The sequence below is a fragment of the Athene cunicularia genome (genome assembly GCF_003259725.1).
Source record: "Athene cunicularia isolate RWA chromosome 1 unlocalized genomic scaffold, athCun1 chr1_part2, whole genome shotgun sequence".
In the NCBI taxonomy this organism is placed as follows: domain Eukaryota; kingdom Metazoa; phylum Chordata; class Aves; order Strigiformes; family Strigidae; genus Athene; species Athene cunicularia.
The window spans coordinates 56,385,727-56,400,526 of NW_020799092.1; the positions used below are offsets into that span (position 1 = coordinate 56,385,727).

Consider the following 14,800-nt stretch of genomic DNA (forward strand, 5'->3'; position numbering starts at 1 on the left):
AGGTGGCTGCCGGTGTGAGGCGAAGCGCGGGAGCTGCCGCCATGACCTCTGCTTTGGAGAATTACATTAATCGTATCCTTCCGGCGAGTGGAAATGCTCAAGGCAGCCGTAGGGGCGGCGGGAACGGGCCTTCTCTCTTCTTCGCGCCCGCGGACATGAGGGGAGGCCGGGTGCGGGGTGCCCGGGGGCTCGGTGCAGCGGAGGGCGGGCGGCGCCCGGCCCTGGGGGGCTGGTGGCTGCAGCACGGGGTTGGGTGCCAGAGCTAATGCGGGCATCGGGTGCCGGCAAGGTGTGAGCTGCGGGGAGATCCCTAGCCCTGGGCACGCCACTGGAGGGCCTGTGAAAAGCGTATCGGCTGGGGCCTCTGGCTTCCTGCATCCCGCTCCCGCGAGCGGTTACGCTGCTTGAGTCCTTCCTGGTTGGCTCTGTCGGGTTTCTCTTTGCATAAGACTGGATTGGCAGGTAGAACGGAGTTTTACAAGAGACCCACGGGATAGCGTCCTATGTAGCCTCCAGTGCTGCAAACTCGATCCGTACTTTATCTGTGATGAGGAACGAGTTTCACAAGGGAAGGCCTCTTAAAGGATTCTTAACACGTGATTAGTTACCAGCTTTACATCATTTGCTCAAAAGCTGTGAGTTAGTGTTCTTGGAACCGGGTTTGTGTTTTGTTTTTTTTTTTACTCCTAATAACGCGCGGGCATTTTCAGTTTTATTCACTAATTACAAGATACTAACCCAGAGTCATTCGGGATGATGGATACATGAGCATCAGATTGGGATGGTCAGACCTTCAGTGAGGGGATGTAGAATGCCAGATTCAGGATGCCCACAGCTAAGCTGTGTTTAAGGACTTGCCTTCAAGTGTTTATAGAACTGATTATATTGTTTCAATTTTGAGGTAATGCAGTTAGTAATGGAAAGAGAGGTGAATTCAGATTTTTTGTCTGCTTTTAATGGTGTTCATGTTTGTGTATGACTCTCCACGGTTGGGTAAAGTGAAACTTTAAAACAGATTTTCATAATGACTACTGTGTTGTCAAATATTATCAACTGTGCTGCTTTTTAAAAAAAAAAAATGCTGATACGTTTTCCTGTCTCTTAATGGCTCTTAAAACCTATATTACTTATGAATGTTTCAGAAAATGTTAATGGCTCTATTTCAGATATCTTTATAAACATTTTCTCAATGAACTACCAGGTACTGTTGCAGTAATTACTTCTGATGGAAGAATGATTGTGGTGAGACTTGTATTTTTTAACATTCTATTTTCCCCCCGTAAAGAGTTTCCATCATGGCAATTAAGAAACCATGCTAGGATATTATCACTTATGGTCACACCTTTACAATTTTTTTATTTAAAGTTTTGTGGATGTTATTTTATACTGTGTAATTTAAACACTTCTTGCCTGTTAGCTTTGTCCATTGATAAAACTTGTGCGTGCAAATGCTTTGACTTTTTGTCATTTCTATAGAAATGCACAAGAAAATGCATTTATTTTTCTGTTCAGTAATTTGGTTTCCATCTAAAATGTCCTCTTAATTCAGTAAGCTCTTCAACTTTCAAACTAAAACTTTTTCTTCCGTATGGTTATAGAAAAATATCACGTGACAGTTGCTGAAGAATTGTGTGATTCTGTTTAAGCCTGAAAACCTGAGGATTAGCAAGCTTGGACTGTGAATGTTTTGGGTTTATTGCTTCTGTGTTGGTTTTTTTACTCTTGTATTCCTCCCCACCTTATCTTTTATTCTTTCATGTTTTGAGTTTAACTTAATAGTATGGTCATTGCATGAGGATTATATCTTTCTGTCTGTAGTGAGCTTTGTGAGGCCTCTAGAAAGAGAAAACAGTACTTTTAGCAGAAAAATACTAGCTTCACCAAATCTTCTGTCTGATTGGAGTTAGTCTGGTAAACTTTGTGTTGTGATACAAGATACTTTCTACCAAAAAGACTTGAATGGAATTGGCATATATGACTCACTATTACATGGTTAGATGATATAAAAGGATATTACCATTGTTTGAATGAGGTTGTTCTATGAGTTTAGATTTCTTAATCGGTTACTGATGGTAAATTACACAAATCAATTACCATTTTTCTCAACATATTGAAGTGGCACAGAAATTCTTCTTTCTGTGTTTTGTATTTTTTTTTAATGCTTTTGTGGAACCAAGATAATCTTCAAAGAGATACCACTTTAAATTGCATGTTAAGAATGATTTCAACAGCGTTGACAGCAAGATTCCAGTGTTTCTGTTATTTGATTTAATTACTTAGTTGATTTCTGGAAACTTCCATACAATGAAGACTAAAATAGTGTAGGAATAGTACAATTTAGTTGTCTAGAGGGCTGTCATTGGTAAAAGAGCAACTTTCATTCTTTTAATGCTAGATTACTGTAGCTTTTTGCATGAACACTCAGTAGTGAATATAGATACTTTTATTAAATTGAATATTGCTTTTAAAGTTTCATTCTCCAGCTGTTTGTGACAATAAAACCTGAATAGAGCATCTGTTTTCTAGTACCTTAGTATTGCCACCTTGTTTAAGATATCCTTGAAAGCAAAGACGATAAATTTAAAAGGTAATTGAAGTGCTTTATGTTTGTGTGTTTTTTCAGGGAACCCTCAAAGGTTTTGATCAGACCATTAACTTGATTTTGGATGAAAGCCATGAACGGGTATTCAGTTCTTCACAAGGAGTTGAGCAAGTAGTGCTGGGATTATACATTGTAAGAGGTGATAACGTGTAAGTATAGCATATTCTTGTTTAAAACAATAAAGATTAGTGTGTGTATATGTATATATAATGTATCTGTATACAACTTGATAGCCCCAGATGTATCTGTGGGCAGCATTGTCAAAGCTGAGGCGTATTATATAGCAAATATCTATGCTTCTGTTACAGAATTAATTGCATTGTAATGTTAAGCTATTGTTAGTCTAGCTTTAATGAGCTGTAAATTAACTAGATGATGTACTGATACCAATTGAGGAAAGGACAGTATAAAGCTCAGCATTTTCCTTTCTTGAGTCTAGGCATTGTGTAGATGTTCTTTATTCCAGCCTGTGAAAGGCAGGATCAGAGGAAAAGATAGAAGAATGAACAGAAGATAATATAGAACTTGTGTGTAAGAAGTCAGCAATCTAGTATACGAAGTTGACTTTTAATGGAATCTTTTTAGATGAGGTTTTCACAGGAAACACTTTATTATCTGGAAAATGTGTGAAGGTTCTGGCTTGACAGTCTTAACAACTGCTGAAGCCAATGTAGTGACAGGTCAAATGTATGAGTTGATATCTGATATAAAATGCACTGACAAAATGAGAGTAAAAGCTCAGTAAATACAGAGAAAGGTAGCTGCTGTGCCAAACAAACAGGAGGATTACAAGAGAAGTGGAAAGAAGGCCTGACAAGTGGCCCTGATAGGAAGATGATTTTTTTGCAGCAGCGTTCTGAGACTGATGGCAAAAAATTAGATTATTTTTTATCACAACCAGAAAAAGAGCATGTCACAGTGACCAGCATGTGAGCCTGGATGAGTGTTTTAATTTTCTAGTTCTAATGGATATTTCTGTACAAAGAAATGTCGAGACTTAGATTTATATCTAGGTGTGTTTATCTAACATCATTGAGAAAGTGTATCATTTTGGAAGGCTTTTGTCACTTTTGACTTAAGCTTTTAAACAAAATAAATAGGTTGACAAATGTACAAAGGTAGGGCTAAGCATGCTGCTCTACCAGTAACTTCATTCAGATAGTAAAAATGCGTATAAAAAGCCAAACAATTGTTTACTACTTCACTTTTTCACCATAGCAGGCTGACGCATTACTCAAATATATTCAAAACATTCTTTTATAGAAACTATTCTCTTTTTTGTAACCTTAACAAACTCAGAAACGTATTTGTTAGAAGGAATAATTCTGTATTCATGCAACTCTAATATGAAATTCAGCATCTGTACAGGAAGAAGAAAAAAGAAACAACAGCTAAGTAACAGTTACTTCAAAAATGGGGACTCTCAGAAAATATAGAAAGCTTAAAATAAAATGAAAAATAAAAGAAGTAGTTGTGAGATAAAGTGCTTCCAGGCATTCTAGTGTGTGTCACTAGAAGTTTGCAGTGAATATGTAGCATCAGAAAAATTCAGTCCTTAGAAGGAAAAGGACAACTTCTGATTTAAAAGTGTGTGATGAATTAGGAAAACCAAAAAAGATATTAATACTAGAAAGTGATTTGTAAAACTGTAATAAAAATTGTGAAGAAAAGCAGGTTAAAAACCCCAAACCCTTTAAATATGTGTTTGCTTTGCTGCATGAGAAGCAGAAAGCCTATGAAAGAGACTTCAGGAGTGGCAGATACTCTTTGTTCCTTTTACATCTAGGTGAATGAGATCCCTGATGAAAAAGCTGCATTTCTCAGTGTGAACTAAAGAGAAACTTACGCTTTGAGATCATAGACAGTTTTTAATCTAAGATGTTTTAAATTGAAGTGTCACTTTAAAAAAAGCTAATAAATGGAATAGTAACAAGCATCCAGGATCAAGTTCTTTTCATGCAAGAATTCTGAAGAGGCTCAAATTTGAGATACTTGAATATTCATTTGGCACAAGCAGTTTACATTTGTGTAAGCTCCCAATATAGGGAAGATCTAGGCAGTAATGGAACTAAGAAAGCTACCCAGCTGACCAGATTTCTGTTTCAAGGCAAGTTGAATTAGGCCTCTGTAGTTTCCACTGACCATCATGGGAACCTAGACACCTTTATGGGGATGTCTTACTCTTAAGCTCAGTCTCACCCTGCGATCTGGCAATTTTTTTGGTAAATATTAATTGGGAAGAAAGAATATTAGGGTTTATTAGGAAGAAAACTAAACCAGCAGACATTGTCATGCTGTTGCATAAACACCTGATAAGCTGCTATCTTTAGAGGGGTGCATTATGAAAATGCATGAAGAATGCAAGTGAGAATAAATAGAGGCATGAAATGTTTTCTGTTGGAAGGGCTGAATAGGCAAGGCCTCTTAAGTTTAGGAAAACCACAGCTATAATGGTGTTGTGAAACCAGGAGTATTAGAAGGAGATGGAAAGCTAATGGCTTAATTTAAATTGCTGCTGTAGGATGTAGCAAAGACCAAAATTACAAATTTATTCAGAAAGCTATTGGATGGATTAATATAACATGGTTTCTGGTGGCTGTTAATTACTTTTGTCGGCACAGCCACTTTTGTCGGCAAGCCACTCATAAGTCTCTGAAGTGGTGAGTAGATGGATATGCCAGAAGGATTAGACTTTTTGTTCTTATGTTCCCTCTGGTTTAGTTTCCATCCTGACCTAGTATGACTTCTATGACCTTAATCTTCTTTTCTCTCTAAAGCAGTTTTAGTGAGTCCACTAGTGTTTTAGTTCAGATAATTTTAACGTAGCATAGATGAAATACTATATAACCTTCCTTGGATAAATTAACAACATTTAACTAGACTGTATTGAGGGAAATCATCTTGCTTATCTGATGCCACAGGCACTTAAAAATTGCTACAGTTAGATATTACTCTGGAAAAGCTATTCTCTCACTAGGTTTCCAGTTCTTGTTTCAGAGGCTAACCTTCTGCCAAAACCAGACCAGTAGTATTTGGTTCTCATAACCTGTATCTTTAAAAAAAAAAAACAAAAAACCAAACCCCCTTTCTTTAGACTCTACTTATAGCCATGATAATTTGAAGTTCAAAGGATAGAGCTCTACAGGTTTGTTTTTGGGTTTTTTTTTAAAAAAAAAAGGGGGGGGTGTCTTCACTAACAAAGTGAATGTTGTGCCTTTCCAGATTTGTACTGGGAGATTTCAACAAATGATTACCTGTTTTTTATTGCAGTGCTGTCATTGGTGAAATCGATGAAGAGACAGATTCAGCTCTTGACTTGGGGAATATTCGAGCAGAACCTTTAAACTCAGTTGTGCATTGAAAATATGAAAATGTACAGGGACTTTGTAAATCTTTGGTTGTACAGACCTATTTAACAACGTGGATGATTTTTACAAATTGTTTAATTTGTTTAGTCACCAGTTTTTTATTATGAATATGTTGTAGTTTTGCATGTAAATTAAAGTTTCTACGTTTTACTAAAGATGCTTTCATTGAATTTCCTTTGGGGTTTCATTTTGCATAATTTCACTGTAAAATATGCACTGGGAAATGCAAGGAATATCAGTGATAGTCCTGATGTTGTGTATATATACACCTCTTCCTTAAAATAATATCTCATTCCTAAAGGTAAATTGAGGCTTTTTGTGTTAACTCAGGATTATTTGGAAGTAGATTGTGTAACAGTCAGTTTTACCATCCCTAAACATAGTTCTGTCTGTAAGTAGAAAACTGGGCACTGTGATTATTTTTTTGTGTGTGTATTATAGAAAGCAGGAATGTTAAAAGCTTTCACAGTCAAATTAATGACTTACATATGTGTTAGGTGGTTTTGTTGTTTAACAAACTTTGTTCTCTAGTCCCCAAGATGGTACTGGAGGTGCAGGAGTTCTTAGGGCCTTAATGCTTGCAGGCAAGTTAATGAAGAAAGAAAGACTTTTGAGCAGGAACACAGAACTTAAACCAAATACACACGTTTACTTGAAGCCCATTAAATTCCACACCAACTCATTCTCTTCTCAGCAGCTGTTGTGTTGCTCAAAATTTGGGTAATATCTATAGAAAGAGAATTGTGTGTTTGTTAATATGTAACCATTGTCTTGCTAGAATGTATTTTAGAAGACAGAAGTACTTTAGATAAATTATTTCTTTCGAATGACATTTGCTTTAATATTGAATATAAGGAACACAGGTAACCACAGTAGACCTCTTCATAAACATCAGCAACAGCCAAGTTAAGTGGGACAAGCCATGTGCAGTATAGTGTTTTAGGCCACATCTTACTACTCAGCCAAAACACTGGTATGGTGGCAGCAAGAGGAAATCGGTACTGTTGGACAAAGCTGGTTTCCTTGTCCTCTAGTGTGCCAGCAGGTCCAGTATTTTTCCCTCCTATATGTAAATCTACTGTGGAAAAGTCATTTTAATGTACACATTTGGTTTTTTATAAGATGAAGTGGGATTTGGTACTTTTTATTACAAGTTCACTGTTTGGAAACCAAACACACTAAACTGAAGATACTTGTTCTCTGTGAAATCTGGCTCTTGATTCTTGTAGCTTCCAGCTTATTTTCTGAGTTGTTCTTGGTGGAGCATATGAAGCTCAGCAAACCCTTTTTGTCTTTATCCATCTTGTGACCTAGTAAAGCAGTGTCTTGTAGTTTTCTGTCCATATTTCTGCAGGGAATTGCTGACCAGGCATTAAATAAGGTAAATCAGGGTTTTTCTGTGATTACCGAAAGTCTGGCTACAATTCCTTATGTCAAAATTATCTATCTGTTTCATTGAACAGTCAGCAAAATTGCATGTAACAAACACCCCTTTTGTTACTGAAACACTCATGCCAGCACAAGACAGTATAGAAAGTGAGTTGTATTGATAAAGGACAGATAAAGCAATGATAGGGCTCAGTATACAAATGCAAAGAGTAGAATCAAGATGAGCTGAGTTTAAATACAGTACTTAACCTTGGATATATTAGGAGAGTTATAGTTGAAATACATAGGTTGAATAGTTGCAGAAGCAGTGGAATGACTAAGGAAAGCTGTTGCTTTATAGCTGAGGAATTGAGTTTGAAGCTGAGTTATGAAATGTTAATGTATGTGAAGACCATCTGCCTTGAGCAGATCATTTGCAATGCAGCTCCTCGGTCCTGTGTTTTTTTGAGGACTTAAAATATGATGAGCTGCTGATGTTAGATGGAACTACTTTTTTGTCCTTGAAGTGATGATTCAGCTACAAAGCTGTGGAACCAAGGTGGTGAAGCTGATCAGTATAATTCAGGGACTGTCCAGATAAGAATTCAGAGTAGTTCAGGAATCGCTGAAGCAGGAAAAACATGATCTGAAAAATAATCGTTTTACAGAGTCAGGTGTTTAAAACAGATTGCAAACCACAACCTCTTCCCTTTAGGTGAGTGACCTCAGCTCTTGCATGCACTCTCTGGATCTGTGAAATTGTGTGTGTGGAAGGGAGGTACAGCTTAAAGAAATCAAGATGTTTCTCTACTCACAGGCCAACTTTAATTTACTGCATTCTCTAAGGGATTGAGAGAGGTAAGTTAAACTCCCTTTCAGAAGGGAATCCTAGTGAAAACTAGCTGCACAAAGCCCAAAGGGGTTGATAGGCAATGCATTGTCAAATTGATTCTTCTGCAGTGAGATAGGTGAAGGATGACCCTCTCACAGGCCTGACTGGGATAGTGGGCAGTACCTCTCAGAAGCAAAGTTCAGTCTAAAACCTTAAGACTGGCAGCTGTGGAGTTTGCTTATCTTCATGCTTAGACAGCAGAAATATAAAGCTTTTCAGAGTTGTGATTTTTGTCTTGCACTCAAATTTTTCAATTTCTGCAGGAAATTTTGCTTCAATTTAATGTCATTGGTTTTGGTCCAGATTTGACCAAAGCCTCTTCTGGGTATACTGGTGAAGGGATCAAAGCCAGGAGACCCAGTCAGAAGAGGTTTCTTGAAATCAATAGGGCCCAATATGCTTTTAAAAACTACAAGATGAAATTATAGCCTTGTGAATCTATAGTGGTTAACTAGGTCCCTCTAAGTATAGGGTGGCAAGAAAGCACTTAGGAAAACAGTATTTGATGCTGAAAGTTGAATTGTAACCAGTCTGAAACAGTACTTTTATTGAATCAAACCTGTAATGCAGTCTAGATAAAAAATATGTCACCAATGGAAGTTAATTACATCACTAATTTATTTATATAAAATTAATCAAAGTAGGAAAAATAAATGTGATTGAAACCAGAAGGTGGACATGAAGTGATGGCCTTGTATTCGTCACTCTAAAAAAGAAAGCTAGAATGTTAGTCTGAGGAGGAAGAGTTTAGTGTGGAAGCTCAGCAAGTGTGAAGGCTCTGTATGTGTCTTGACTCTAGGTGAACCCAGACTGCAGTCAGTGTAGCAAAAGCGCTGAAAGTAGTAAAGAGGTAAAACAGGAAATGAAGCAGACCTGAATTTTTGAGGAAAAGTTCTCAGATGCTGAGGAGTATGAAGGAGGACTGGAATGGGGAAGGTGCACCACAGATCATAACTGTGTTGAGCCTATCCGTGTGTGCCCCCTGGCTGGGGCGAAGGTTCTGCTGATTGTAGAGATGTAGCAAAGCACATGTCTCCTAGGAGATGAGTCATATTGTCTGCAAAGAGCCTTTGCTTTATTCTTGCTGGAGGTAAAAGTATGCTCAACAAAAAGAATAACTCCTTTTTTAGACTTGAAGGCACTCCCAGTGAGTTTTGGTCACTGTGGCTGTATGGCTGTCAGCTGGTTCCTTGGGGTACATGAAGTGCCTTGCTGAGATAGGAAAAAGGGTTCATAGTCCATAGTGTTCTTGGAAACTGTCTTTTCCTGCAAAGAGCCTAGATTAAAGATCCAATAAATAACAGGCAATCTTCAGTAAGAGCAAATGAGTCCTTGCAGAGTAATAAACCAATTTTACAAAAAGAGTAGGACAGAGAAAGGTGATGCTAAGGACAAAAGGAAGTAACGCTGAATTGGAGGTAATTGTCATATTCCATTAAGTTTCCTGCATTGCTCTAGGTTGGTCACTTCCTCCTTTTGTTTGTTTAATAGAGATCTTGGAGTGGAAAGACAAGTCCTGATGAGTACTGGAAAAGGATGCCACCAGTGAAATTACTGAGCTGGCTTATAAAGAAATTAATTAAATTCATTTAGTGTGCATGAAGCAATGCAGAAGCTATTTTCTGTGGTCCAAGGGCAACTCCCCTAATTGCAATCCATGTGAAGTGTCTCCATGTCCACTTCACATATTTGCAAAGTTCTTCAAATATTATGTGTCCTGCAGGCAAATTACTGAATTAAAAGAACAAAAGTAAGTTTTGAGGACTTACTCTGATAGTGGAGAATTTCTGTATGACTCAACCTTCACTATCAACTATGGCCTGTTTTCTTTAGTTCCCAGAGTTAGTGTTTATTCTTCGATCCATTTTATAAGTAAAGCAGCTGAGAGACATACCAAATACACTGCGCTGGAGCTGAAGATCAAGGTGCCACTCTTTTAAGAGTTTTATTCTGCACATTCATATAGAAATGATCCTAAATACCAGAGTGTGTTCTCCGTGCACTGGTTAGGAAAGTATTAAATTTATTTCACAATTAATGTGACAAATACAAAGCCACAAGCTCTTGTTCCTTTAGGAATTGAATGACAATGACCATGAAGGCACTTCTCAAGAAGGTAGAAGCCTCAGTTGAAGAGACTTGGAAACTATGAATGTGTGTTGTGGCAGTGAAACATCAAGATAGTTTGTTCTTGGTAGTTTTATTTGCTCTGTGGTACATTTTGGTACCTGTGTATGCAACTCTCCTAATTTTTACTAATTATGTTCTTTCTGCTTTCCAGTTGGGGAAACTGCAGTTTTTTGATTCAAATTATGTTGTGGTTTTTTTTTAAGTGGAAGAAATCTTCAGTTGCAGTTCTTCAGTAAGCTGTGTTGTATCAGTCTTAGCTTCCCTTAGCTTAAATAATAAGACATACTTCATGTATCAGCTATTCGCAGACCAACGAAACCACATGGCACCATGATGTGCCAGAAGGTGGTATCTGCACAGACCAAGCCTTGAGGTGACGGAGGGAAAACTTGTACCAGGCTTAGGCTAAAAACATATGACAAATAATAAAGAGCCAGGTGTTTGTCCTAGAAAGCCTGTTCCTGATAGTGTCTTCCAGTGTACCCTATTCTGTCCAAGGGCCCTTTTCAGGGGCCTTTTTTTACAGTAATTTTTATAGTTACGGCAGAAATGCTGGTATTTCTTCCAGTAGCAGCATTTTGCCTTGAAGAAAATAAAAGCTTCACTGATGAAGGTGGAAATCAAAAGCTGAAAATACAATAATATTCAGACTTCTGCCAAGAACTACTTGCTAGCACTAAAAGCCTGACCTTATCTAGGCAGCAATATCTTCCTTCCTGGAGCCTTGCAGCACGTTCCAGGAACTCTGGAACTTGCACTGAACAACCTGTTGCTGCTGTTCAGTCTTACATTAGTAATGGTGCCAGCGAATGCCAAGAAATTTCACTCAATGCTGAACTTCTTACTGGCTACTTGTAATTTTAAATGAGAGGTGTTTGTTACGCAAGGGAGCACAAGGGCATGTGAATGTACTGGTTTTGTCCACTAAAACATCTTTAATGGTTGTCCAACCACCATCTTTTTGTTTTATACTCTAGATTTATCTTTAATTTAGTGTTGATTTTTCCAGCAGTGATGATTATGGTGCTCTGCATAGAAACTGGAGTGGAAATGGTACAGGTGGAGAAATCGAAGAAGTTGGATTTGAAGTAGTGACATTCCTAAAACATGGAAGCAAGCAGGATAGAAACCTGTTGAACATGAACAAAGTTAGGTTTTACAGCAGTGCTCATTATAGCAAAGTTCTCTTTAACACGTATAATTATTGTGCATGTCATTCATATTAAGAGAAATACTGTGAAATTGTGAGAAAACATTCGCAGAAATACTTTAAGGCACTAGAATTTCATATTGAAGCTTCCTATCCTAAAATGTTATTTTTAAAGTGTTCTTACTTTGTTTTTTTATGCTTAAATCTTTTGGAATTATCACTTGTGTAATTTCAGATTTCAACTCTGCTTATGATGCAGTTGGGAACCTGTATGCAGATGAACACTGTGACATTTCTGCAAACTGGCCAAAGTTGCTGGTGGTGTATGACAAGGATCTGCACTATTTGCACTGATGGAACACACAGGTGACATAGTGTCCTCAGATACAGGGGATAGATTGTCAAAATTGTATTCAAAGCAACGTGTACCAAAAAAACAAAACAAAACAAAACAAAAAACCCAGAAAAAAAACATGCATCAATAAAAACTCTAGATATTTACAACCATTTCAAACTTGGTTTATAACATTTCCAATGAATAAAAACAGTTCTTGCCAACTGCCACCTGAGTATCACTTAATCTATACTATTTCAGGTATACAGACTGGATTTACGAGAGTTCTGTTTTGCAGTGAGTTGCAGTGCTGAGCAGAAGCCAAGACAGGAAGTGATTAGGGCTAAGGAGCTGGTGCTGATTGAAAACGTGTGATGCTGCAGAGGAAATATCACACAATAGAACCCCAGGTCATTTGCAAATAGATTTCAAAAACAGGACACATTAAGATGTAAATAGTCAATAGGTCTGGGGCATGCCTTTCTCTTAACAATCAGATCATTAGCAGTAGGAGTGTGCAGAATGATTTCCATGATTAAACTGCAAGTGCAAAGTGCGTGAAAGTGTGTGCTCATCAACACTGAACAGAAGCAGCCTTCTTGCTTTTTGCCATGTTTCTTCTGCTGTTTGCCCTAACTCATCCTGGATATGAGAGTCAGGCTTAAATCTAGGAGGTGCAAATGCTCTAGGTCTTTGAAAAACCAGGCTTAAGATTCTTTTGTGTAACTATAATGGGGTAGGATTGCTCTCTGGAATTGCACTTCTGATTTTAAAGACTGCTTCACTGAAAAGTTGTCAGTCATATTCAGTTAAAATTGTCAGGATCTGAGTGGAAACAGTCTCTGATGAGAAATAGAACAGAATGAAAGTATATCGTTATAATTTAAGTGATGATTATTATGTGGATGAACAGGACAGTTTTCTATTTTTATTTAGAGGTTACTTTAACATCTTACAAAGTTTATAACATCCAACAAATAATTTTGAGTTTTATGCTCTAACTTCTGATTCCACCATTTTTCAGAAGTCTAGCTAGTGCAGAAAGCAGCAAGACAAACTTCAGTCTGGGAGTCATTTTGTTTGTGGATAAAACATGTATGATGCTCTACAACCACATTGTGTATGTCAGTAGTTTTGGGTTTGGTTCTAATGCTTTTTCCAAGTTTCAACAGCAAAGCACAGATGCTAGCAGAATTGCCCTTATCTGAAAGGGAATTTCCAGGTTACTCTAATGCAAATGCTACGCTTCCACACACACATGTACCCAGAGCAATGCCCTTCATCATTGTGAGACTTTAAGCAGCTCACCATTATTTATGAAAGCACCGAAGTTTCCATGTACTCTGCCATGTGCCTCCTGAGCCTTAGTAATTTAATGAAGCAAGAAACTTCTAAAATGACAGAGATTTTACTACGGCACCCAGAAAGGCTTAATCAGTGAAGATAACCTAGAGATAAGGAAGTACAGTGATGTATCATTTTCCCCTGCACTTCTGGTACATATTTTTCTCTGTTTGCTGCATGCCCAGAATATCTAGACATCTTGTCTTCCATGTCCAAAATGAAAGCTGAATTTCTCACAGTGACTTGGGTCCCTCGTATGACAGATGGCAAAATGCAGGTACAGGATTTTGTTTTAGGCATAAAGTTGGAAAGTAATACAGCCAGTTCTTTATAGAAAGATTAAATTCAGCCCGTGTTCAAAGTAACTTCTCCCTTGCTCCAAAATAGATGGGGGGGAAAAAAAAACCCAGATACGTCCTTTTCTTGATGGAAGTTGGCTCAGCTCCATTGTGGATGCCAAGAAATTTCTTGGTAAATAATTTCTGTTGTGGCTACCTAGCTGCTGTGTAAGGACTGTTAGCTTTGTACTGGATTAATTTTGCCTTGATGCTCTAGAAGTAGGTAAACATTATCCTGTTTCATGAAAAGCCTTTAAAGAGGAACATTTGTGTTGAATAATAATGTCTTCATTCTTGAAACAAGTTATATGCACAGGGTTTTGGTACTACAAGTGGAGATAAAAAGTTATTTTTCTCTAAGGCTGTGGCAACTGGTATTTCATCAGTAAGAAAGTGATTGGCAGTGGTGTTCATGTAGATGCCACAAGTGTTCAGAAATGTGGAGGCATTTTTGTTGTTGTTGTTTATAATAGAGCTCTATTCTACATAGAGGCACTGCTATAGATGTCTGCGGGTGGGCCTAGGAGGTGGGAGCAGAATTTGTATTCAATTTCTACAGTTAAAACAGAAATGTCAAGAGAATATAAAAAGTTAAAATTGTCCTTGTCGTTTGCAGTACACAGCTGTGCTCATAAGCCCAATGTGGTCCACATTAACCTGAATAAAACATGGACTATGTTGCTTGCCTGTGTAACAGTCACTGTCCTTGTGCTTATAGCTTGTGGCAGTGATTAAATTAATAGTAATAATTAATGATTAAAAATTCATTATAGGTAATAGGTAGTAGAATGGTCAGCTATTACAGTAATCTCAGCTAACGTAGTGCTTAAGCTCAGGGAAAGGTGGTGCTATCAGTGAAAATTTGCATATTGACAGTTGACAGTGTCAAGAAATACAGTTCTCAACTTGATTTCCAGGTGAAACAGTGCCATCTGCTCCTGACAACTTGTAACCAAAGGGTGAGAGGAGGCATATGTCAAACTGACGGTACAGTAAAACCTGATTAACTGGTTTTCAACCCCTTGTCCTAAGTGCCTTTTCTAGGTATCCTGATGCCTCCCAGCACTCCTGCACATTGTGCTGGCATGCTTCTGGCTGTCATTTAGAAGAGGTCTATTGTAATGGTGATTTCCATAGTCTTCTCAAACTAGCTGTACTAGGAAGAGGCATGCAAAGACATTGCAATTATAATCAGTTTAAGTCCTTCACACTGCTATTTCTTACACTGTTAAGCTTTGTCATGGTTTAACCCAGCCACTTGCTCACTGCCCCCC

At 37.9% G+C, this 14,800-nt stretch overlaps 1 protein-coding gene across 1 annotated transcript; it reads left to right on the plus strand.

The window, feature by feature from the left end:
- The first annotated feature begins 6 nt into the window (after window positions 1–6).
- On the plus strand, window positions 7–6,125 carry LSM8 (LSM8 homolog, U6 small nuclear RNA associated). Its single transcript, XM_026861649.1, has 4 exons — window positions 7–72; window positions 1,202–1,242; window positions 2,624–2,751; window positions 5,873–6,125. The coding sequence occupies exons 1-4, from the start codon at window positions 42–44 to the stop codon at window positions 5,961–5,963; spliced, it is 291 nt and encodes a 96-aa protein (XP_026717450.1). The 5' UTR covers window positions 7–41; the 3' UTR covers window positions 5,964–6,125.
- The last annotated feature ends 8,675 nt before the right edge of the window (window positions 6,126–14,800 follow it).

Excerpts from the sequence above, each read along its gene's own strand:
- LSM8 (XM_026861649.1), top strand. The coding sequence starts at position 42 with ATGACCTCTGCTTTGGAGAATTACATTAATC. Across the intron at positions 73-1,201 it reads TTTGGAGAATTACATTAATC|GTACTGTTGCAGTAATTACT; the intron begins GTATCCTTCCGG and ends ATGAACTACCAG. Across the intron at positions 1,243-2,623 it reads CTGATGGAAGAATGATTGTG|GGAACCCTCAAAGGTTTTGA; the intron begins GTGAGACTTGTA and ends GTGTTTTTTCAG.